Source organism: Vidua chalybeata, chromosome 21 (genome assembly GCF_026979565.1).
Source record: "Vidua chalybeata isolate OUT-0048 chromosome 21, bVidCha1 merged haplotype, whole genome shotgun sequence".
NCBI lineage: Eukaryota > Metazoa > Chordata > Aves > Passeriformes > Viduidae > Vidua > Vidua chalybeata.
Window position 1 is genome coordinate 5206801 of NC_071550.1, and position 9498 is coordinate 5216298.

Genomic DNA, 9498 nt, shown 5'->3' on the forward strand with positions numbered 1-9498 from the left:
TTTCTTAGCTACCTTCTGGTGTTCTTTGCATTCAGTGATTTGATACTAATTTTGCACAAATTTACTCCATGTTGAGGGAAGAGCACACTGCATTCCTGGCTGTTCCAGCTGTGCTTGAGTACAGGTATCTCCCTTCTGCAGTTCAAAGGGCAGAGATAGGAGATGTGACTGCTGTCTGGTGAAACAAATCAAGCTTGGAGTGGAAACTGCATTTCTGGACTGTTTATACTAATTACAGCCATGTGGTTTTTGTAGAGGCAGACTTCCTAGATGCATGTGTATTCAATAAGGATGAATTTGTCCTGTAGAGACCAGTTAAAACCCTGCTCCTTATCTCCTCTTGCCACTGTAGGCTCTGTTTGAAGCCACCCACATTTTCCATGGCAGCATCTTGGAGTTTTCTCTGCAAGGGGGTGGGGGGAAAAAGGACCAGTGAGGCTCCAACTGTCTTTGCTCTGAAGGTGTGATATGCAAATTATCAATCCTACTACTTGTCAGCAAATGAGTGCTTTGAACTCAGGTATTTATGTGTCTCTGACTTCCTGATTATAGCAAATAACTGGCTAATGGGAAAAAGAGATGTAATGATGATAAGCTTTTACTACAATCTGGTACCAAGAGAATCAGTACAACCAATGTGTCTTGTGGCTCTTCCAGAACTATCTTAGTTCTGCTTTGTGTGCCAGTGCAGCATCAATACAAGTACTTGATATCCATTGGTAGCCAGTATTTCTCACAGCCCTGAATGGCCCAAGGTAGATGGAAGCTTCCTCTGGAGGGCAAGAATAATGTGGAAAGGGTGGAGACTGCCTCTGTTTTATCTCTTCTGTTCTGCAGACCTGCCCAGGAGCAGCTCCATCTGGGTAAAAGACAAAGCTGTGCCTGAAATAACTCCCAGATTTGATCCTTCTGATCCTGTTGTTATTCCTTCCCTGTATGCTTTCAGAGCTAAGGTTCTCACTCCTTCTTGCTTGACTGGGTAACTTTGGCCGTTATTCTATTTAATAGGCCATTTAAGGCTGGATCAGACAACTCAAAGGAAAGCATCATGGGGGAAAGGTCTGCTGCCCAGAGAAACAGTCCATTGGCCAGGTGAGAGGAGCTGAGCAGTCCCAAGAGTGAATTCTGTTCTTGCCAGAGTCCAGCAGCTGCTGCTTTAGTGCAACTTTCTGCAGGGAGTATTCTGAGATCTCACACTGCTGATGAAATCAGAGGCCATGGTTTAAATCCACTGAAATAGGAAGTGCTGCTGTCCTGCCAGCCAGAGGCAGCCTGGCCCCAGAGCCTGGGGTGCCCAGGGAGGGACAAGCAGCTGAACTGTCCCATGAGTGGTGAAGTCCAAGTGAACAGCAGAGCCTGTGCTTCCCAGGCAGCCCCCTGACATCTCCTGGTGCATCCTTGGAGCACAAGACATTCATAGCTGACCCTTCAGGGAGGTGCGAGCTGCTGCCAACAGCTGCCCCACACATACAAAGGAAGTGTAACAGAAACATGCAGTGCAGCTTTCTAGTACTTTCCTGTATCTAAAAATGATTAACCAAGAGAGAAGAAGTAACTTAGGATTTATTCCAACTGCAGTACAGTAGTATTTAGTGTTTTGAAATAGCACAAATATTTTCTTTTTGGAGTAAGTGAAACTGGATGCAGCATATACAACTACGAATAAATCAGTTAGTAGGGAAAACATCACACTGAAAAGTGACAGTCCAATGTCCCAAGGTTAATGGCTTGCTAGTGTTTGGCTCTGGAGATTGCATCAGTGTGAACAGTTTGCCAACGTTTGACAAACTCCAGTGGGGCTGTAAAAGGCAATCAACACTTTTAATTTAGAGCTTAACACAAGCGCTAAACTCTCTGTTGTAATTTGAATTAACGTAATTGTAATGAGACCTATAATTAGCATTACCGCTTAAAGGAAGTTTAAAAACAAGTGAGGGAATAGATGATGCAGCACAAAAACAGCCCCATCCCTTGTACCAATTTAAAACCACAGTACAATCAATGAAGTGAAAGGCACTTCTGTCTTGCATTACAACATTCCATACACAAGTGATGGGAGACTAAGAGTTAAAGCTTGCAACAGCGTTTAAAACCCAGCCTCCCCACTGGGTGAAGGTTAAATTGATCTTTCCCAGCTTCTTAACTCATCACTCACCCTTTCACACAGGCATTCTTTTATAAAACATACCTAACTAGTGAGGTATAGGCTTGTCGCTGTTGCTTACACTTCAGCATAAAAATACACTATTAAAAATAATTTCTTCCATTCAAGTGTCTTCCAAGCAAGGTGAGAGTAGCATTATCCACACCTTGACCAGCAGGAGCAGCGGGACTACTAAAGACCTTGCAGACTTCAGGTCCAGGAGCCCACACAGATTAATTTGACAAACTGCAACAGCTGAATTCTCACGAGAGATTTTTCTGCTTAAGTACAAAAGACTGGCCTAGTATGTTGTAACAGATGTCTCAGATGGGTCCCTCAGTTTAGGAAGACCTGGAGTCACAAATTTACCTAGCCCCTTTAAAGAATACTTTAACAATTTATTTTTCCCCAAAGAAACATGGGGCAAGCTCTTACTTCCTCTTCCCCTGCCCTCTGTCTATTATTTAGTAACAGATTTCTAGGAGCTCATGACTTCCCATATTACTGTACTAGGAGATGCAGGATGTGCCCAGCTGAGGCACAGGAAGATTTCTACCATATCATCTTCTTACTGCAATGCACCAAGGAGTTCACCCTTGCAGACATGATCACAGTTCAGAACACAGCACACATCCCTCCATTTCACTGTGAATGTGAACAGGACTGTGTACGTGGAACCGAGTATGACTAGCTGGGAAAATTCCTCTGTTTGCCTTTGTTCCAATCTAGTCTAGGTGGAAATACTTAATAATCACAGCACTTGGAAGAATAAAGCAGGAGAGGCTGTATCCAGTGCTGTGTGTCACACTAGAAATTCTTTATAGACTAAAAGACAATTAAAGGGGGCAACACTGGGATACCAGGCAGTTCAGAGATGAACAGGCTGGATGGGACTATGAGTGACCTGATTCAATGGAGAGTGTCCCTGCCCACGGTAGAGGATGTCACTAGATGATCTCTAAGTCCCAATTCTATGTTAAGTTTAAAAAAAAAAACAAAAAAAACAACCAACCAAACACACAAGCTAAAAAAGCCCATACAGCTAACTCTGGTATTTTCACCATACTCCCTGCAACAGTAAAAAAGTGTAAGTGCAAATACACAGATTTCCAAAAAGCTCTGAAAGTGCTGTGGAGACTCAAAGTGGAAATCAACCCCTGGCGTTCGTATCTCTCATCACAACGTCTTCATGAATATCCAGCTTGGCCTGAACAGTCTTGCAGCCTTTATCAGAGTAGATCCTCTGCTCCTTGGGGAAGTAAGTCATCTCATCAGCCACTTCCTGAACAATCTTCTCATCCACAGCATAGCCACGGGCTGCCATTTCAGCCCTGACACACATCTTCACATGCCTTTGCTCCAGGGGCAGGAAAGGGACAAAGTAGTCAATAAGGTTCCTGTCAATGATGCTGCTGTGCCACAGCCCACCTGGATAAATTGGGTGGAAAAAAAATCATAAGAAGGAGTTTTTCTAAACTTGATCCTGCATATGACAGGATCCACAAGCCAGGCTGGATTCATAGAGCAGTTTGTCTCAGCCACTGAGGAATTAACTTCCCATTTTTGGGGCAAAGTGACTTACTATTCTTGTTGTTGAAGACTCCTACAGAGAGCAAGGGCTCCAGGTCTTTCAGCTGAATATCTTCCCTGCGCTTTCCACTTGCCCAGAAGTCAAGAGCTGCTTTGTTAATTAAATCACCACCTGCATTGCTGATCACAGAAGAAAAACATACAGTGGTGAAATACAGACACAACTGAACCAGATTGTCTTTTGCAGCCAGTTACACATATTGCTAATCTCCTTGATATCAAACAAATCATCAAAAAGAATCCTGTAAGTCAAAATTTAGAGAAAGTCTCCAGTTCTTTAAGTAGCCATCAGTGTGTGGTGAGTTGCCCCCAGCCAGCAGCAAAGCACTTACACAGCCACTTGCTTACTCCCTCCTGCCTCAGTGGGATGGAAGAAGAAAACAGGAAGAATAAAAGTCTGAAAACTTGTGGGTCAAGATAAAGATAGTTTAAGAGGAGGAGAAAAAGAGGAGAAAAAAAAACCCAAGGAGGACTAAGGAAATCACTCACCACTCCCACAGTCAGACCAATAGCCAGGCAAATGCTGAAGAACCATCACCTTAGAGATGAAACCCCACTTTTTTCTCCACCCCTGTTTTTATTGCTGAGTATGGCATGCCACTGTCTCAAATATCCTCCTGGGCACTTCAGGTCAGCTGTCCCAGCTGTGTCCCTCCTGTCCTCCTGCCCACCCCAGCCTAATGTGGGAAAAGCCTTGAAGCTTTGCAAACATCATCCAGAAACAGGCAAAACATTGGTGTATTATCAATACTCTCAGAGCCACAAATCCCAAACAGCACCAGACCAGCTGCTCTGAAGATATTTAACTCCATGCCAGCAAGGTCCAGTACTTGGTACACCCATCCCAAAATGTGAACTCTCTTATGTCCTGTGCTCTGGGGCAGCTTCATGAGCTCAGCACGTTGCAGTGGCCATGCACAGCATCAGACCTGCTGTACTACAGCCACAGGCACAAGTTCAGACTGCTCCTCACTGTCTTTGCACAGAGAATCTTCCCTCCTGAGCATTTTTTTGCTGTTCTTTGAATGAGGTCCCCAAGAAGCATCATTATCACCATAAACAAACATTCAGTATCTCAAAATGACAGAAATTGGTGCCACAGACCTGAGGAAGATGAAGATGGCTTTCCTGTAGGACACCCCATCAACCTCCTCGTAATAGTCTAAGAAGGGCTTGATGGCATCAATGACACCTGGATGCATTTTGTCCATCTCATCAAAAATGAAGACAGAGGAGGGACAGGCACTGACATTGCCTCGAATCCAGTTCTGCAGCTGTTCCTGGAACAAGAGGTTGAAAGCCACTGAAAAACAAGGTCTTTACTGGATGTACTGCAAGATTCTTGTGTGTGACAGAGTCTGGGGACACACTGTCAAATCTCAGTATCCCACACTCACTGGCTGGTGAATGAAAGAGGAAAAAACCAAGAAAATGGAATCACCCAACACATGCAGACCAATGTTCAGCCAGAGCTAGAGCAACAACCACCTTGGAAACTAATGCTCCCCCATTTTTTCCTTCTTCAACCCCCATTCCCATGGCTGAGCATGACAGCATGTGGTATGGAATATCCTTTTGACCAACGGGGGTCAACTGTCCAGGCTGTGCCCCCTCCCCATCTCTTGCCCACCCCAGCCAGCTCGATGAGAGTGGGAAAAACTAGCAAGCTTTGACGCTGTCCAAGCACTACTGTAGCAGCCAAAACACCACTGTATTCTCAACATTATCAACACTGTTTCAGTCATAAATGCAAAACACGGCCCCGCGGGGGCTGTGGAGAAGATTCCTTCCATCCCGGACAGCTGGAACGACAAACTCTCCTTGCTGCGAGCACGGGGATCAGCAGATGGCATCACTGAGAGGGTAGCGCTAGGAAATGGAAATTATCTCGGCTTTGATTTCTGGGCTTTTTGGTGCCTTTTACTTTACGCATGAACTTCCCCTTCTGTCTCTCCTAAGCATATTCTTTGTAATTCCCAGCTGCACACCTCCAGAAATGTGAAATAGAATATTCTGAAGGGACCCACAAGGATCATCGAGTCCAATTTTTAAGTGAATGGCCCATACAGGGATCGAACTCACAACCTCGGCATTATCAGCATCATGCTCCGACCAACTGAGCTCACCCCAGAGGGAACCTGCGGGAGATGTGCAGGACACCCCCCACAGGGGTTTAGGGACCGACTGGGGTAACCGGGCCACCTGCTGCCCCTCCTCACCTTGTAGAGCTTGACCTGGTCGTGGTGGGGGAAGTGCAGCGTGGCCAGGAAGAGATGGACGAACTTGCTGCGCAGTCCGGCGGGGTGGACCTGCTCCGCCAGGATCTGGCTGAGGAAGTTCTTGCCGGTGCCGGCCCAGCCGTGCAGCGACAGCATCAGCGGCTTCTTGGGGCTGGGGTTGTTGCTGAAGCCCAGCACCGCCTTCAGCACCACGTCCTTGGCCAGGTGCTGCCCGAAGAGCCTGTTGTCCAGCTGCGCCTTCAGCGCTGCGGGGAGAGGGACAGCTCAGCACCGCCGGTCACCGCGCACGCCCCGGGCCGCGCTGCCCGGTGACCGGCCGAGCTCGGGGGCAGCCCGGCCGCCGCCCGCCCCCGCCGTACCGGTGGCGTTGAGGCGCTGCCCGGCGCGGGGGCAGCACTCCACGTAGCTGCAGTAGAACCTGGGGTGGGACAGGTAGCCGGTGAGCGCCGAGGCCACGCCGATGGCCAGGCCCACGCTGAGCGGCTCCAGCGCCGCCAGCCCCGGCAGCAGCGCCCACAGCAGCGGCACCGAGCGCGCCATGGCGGCCCCGAGCGCGCGCGCCGCGCCCGCCGCGCCTGCGCGCCCCGCGCGTCCCCGCCCCGTGAGGGGCCGCCGCCATCTTTGTGCCGGGCAAGGAGGCCGAATCCCGGGAAGGGGAGGATGGCGGGACCCAGCGCGTCACCCGCTTTTACCGACTCCGCCGGGAAATTAAACCTCCGCCGCCGGCTTTCTACTGTTAGCGAGGAAGGCGTTGCTTTAGTCTGGCCAGGCCGACCAAACTGCAGCCTCCACACAGACACAAAGTTTTTTTTAACTTATTTATACCTTTTTTAAAAGCAACGGAATTACTACTCATCGGTTCTAAAATGCATCATTTTCTTTCATTACTTACTACTCTACCCTCTATTGCTTTTTTTGATTTCTCGCTTCTTATGTTAATTAGTCCATAATTTTAGTCTTTTTAGTATCTTTTTCCTCTGGTAGGGACTTTACAACGAGTCTTTGCTAGTCTCGACAAAACAGTTTCTACAAAGTATCCTTGTGGCCCAGAATTTCTACATTTCAGGAGTTCACCCTCACCAATACATATTTCTCTCTGAGGCTTTGTTCACTGAGGCACATCAGAGTTAGTTTACCAAAATGTAAAGTTTCGGTATTTTCCCAAGCTGCGTTCCCTGCCTGTCGATTCGTGTCACTGGCAGCACCGGGAAGAGCCTCATCCACCTTCGAGGCACCCCTGCTTTAAGGCATTTATACACATTGATGAGGATCAGCAATGGCATTTGCCACCCTGATGGTGCCATAAACCAGCACAGCCCATTTCTGCCAATGTAAACCAAGAAATCGGCAAGGGAAATGCTCGGAGAAGCAGAGTACACAACTTCTTGTGGGATAAGGAGTATTGGGTTAGTCTGCCTTGTAGACTGTCGAGATATACTAGGTCTCTGCCTGGTAGAGCCGCTGTGGGTGATAACCCTTATCTTCCACAGCCCCACCAAAGGAAGCTCTCGCCTGTGGTAAGCACATTTCTCTCTCTCTCAGGATTTTTTATTGAGGTGCACAGAGAGAAATGAAAGAGAAAACAATTTCTATTTCTGCTCTATGTTTTTCTCTTGTGGAATGTGTTTGGAGAATTGTTTACCTGGAATGAGCACTTGGTTGGATCATGGTGGATTGTTTGGACCTGAGAGCCAATCGGATCCACCTGTGCCTGGGCTCTGGAGAACAGGGTCACGAGTTGTGAGTTAGTTAGATATGATAGTTAGAGAAAGTAGCATGTAGTATTTCGTATCCTCTTTTATATAGCATATTAATGTATTTTAATACATTAATATGCTATATAAATATATAATAATTGCTTTATTATAATAAAGCAATCATTCAGCCTTCTGAAATAGAGTTAGACATCATCATTCTTCCCATTGGGTTCGCCGACATCTACAACACTCGCCACCCTGCGAAGGATCACCAGCTCGGCCCCCGTGCCCTCGCCACTGCCATACCTGTGAAGTTCACAGTGCTGTTCCTTTTGCAGCACTCCTGGAAGCGGCATTTGAGCCAGGAGTCGGAGGACAAGAGATGCCAAGCCACGAGAGCGCTTCCCGCAACGACTGAAACGCTGAGAGGGTCAAAAGCCGGCGTCAGAGTGGGCGCAAGGACAAAGACTACAGCAGCCTTCAGGAGCTTCATGGTGGGAGCTGCCAGCCAGCCTGGCTCAGCAGGAAAAGAAACCAAAACAGACACTGCAGAAAAACTTCCTGGAGCGTGGAGTCTGGGGCTGGAAGCCAAGTCTCCTGTAAGCTGGAGGTGTTAATGAGTTAGCAGACTTATCACGCTGCTGCAGGAGAAACGAAAGTGTTGTGAACAGAGCACTGCACAGGCACAGTGAGAGTTTCACTAGAACAATCCCAGCTCTGATGGGAGGGGGACTGGAACCTCTCAGCATCTTAACCAAGGTGCTAATTGGGCTGGTGATTAACGCAGAACACAGAGATGCTTGTTTTGGGCTCAGTTGCGAGGGGTTGTGCACACAACATTACACAGCCGGAGGATTTCCGTAGCAGTGCATGGGGCTCTGCAATTCGCAGCACCGAACGTGTCAGAAAGCTGCTGTATAAAAACCAAGTCCTCAGAGCAGATTTTTTTGTCCTGACAACTTCACTATCACCCCACCACCACCAAAAAAAAAAAAAAAAAAAAAAAAAAACCGCACGTTTGCAAAGAAGGATAGCGGAAAAGGGTTTGTTTTCTCCGCAGACACTTTTTTTTTTTCATTAAACGCACTTTTGAGCAACTCCCATTTTATTTTTAGAATCTAACTGGAAAAACACTGAGCAGCGTTATTTAGTATTTAAAATACCTGCTCAAGGTTTGATGACCGTCTTGAGAAGGGCGCCCAGTGCTGCCGAGCAGCTGGGCAGTGCCGTTGTTCCCTGGTGGAGAATCCAGGCTGTCAGCTGCCATCGAGCCTTGAGGGGGGCACAGCTCAGACTCCTGGCTCCCCATTCCAAGGCTGAAATGGGTTTCATTCCTGGGTTTCCACGGCTTTCCAGCTGCTATCTCCACTCGGACACCCAGAGACTGCAGAGAGTCCAGAGGCAGAGACTGGCAGAGGGATATGCAGGATTCCATGTCGCCTGGGCTCTCTTCGAGCTCTCTTGGAGACAAATAAGTTTTAGAAACGTGGTTTAGTACCGCTGAAAATGCTGGGAATTCTCCAGTCACCTCTTTCGTCTGCATCTGTCCGTGCTGAACACTAGATGGGGCGGCAGACACAGGGTTTGGTCCATGCGAGAACAGTTTTTGCAGAGAACTGAGTCATGTTTGAGGAAAACAGAGAAGTGTGGACGCCCATCTGCAGAACTGACAACTTGTGTTGTGAAACCTGATTCCTTGGGATACACAGTAACCCGGCCCGCGGCTGCTGAGGGATCACAGAGAGCCGGAGCTCTGAGAGCCATTCCAGCAAAACAGCCAAAGTCAAACTACAAAGGAAGGTGGAGGGTTTGGATAAAGAAATCAGGC

The 9498-nt window shown here is 47.8% G+C and overlaps 1 protein-coding gene across 2 annotated transcripts; it reads right to left on the minus strand.

The window, feature by feature from the left end:
- Positions 1–1545: 1545 nt before the first annotated feature.
- Positions 1546–8531, minus strand: LOC128798454 (torsin-1B-like). 2 transcript variants are annotated; one of them, XM_053961982.1, is made up of 5 exons: positions 7977–8531; positions 5953–6218; positions 4838–5013; positions 3726–3853; positions 1546–3571 (listed from the first exon to the last, which is right to left on the minus strand). In XM_053961982.1, exons 1-5 carry the CDS (start codon positions 8161–8163, stop codon positions 3294–3296), a joined length of 1035 nt encoding a protein of 344 aa, XP_053817957.1. In that variant the 5' UTR covers positions 8164–8531; the 3' UTR covers positions 1546–3293. The 2 variants fall into 2 exon arrangements, with proteins under 2 accessions (XP_053817957.1, XP_053817958.1); XM_053961983.1 differs by lacking the exon at positions 7977–8531 and adding an exon at positions 6333–6532.
- Positions 8532–9498: the final 967 nt, after the last annotated feature.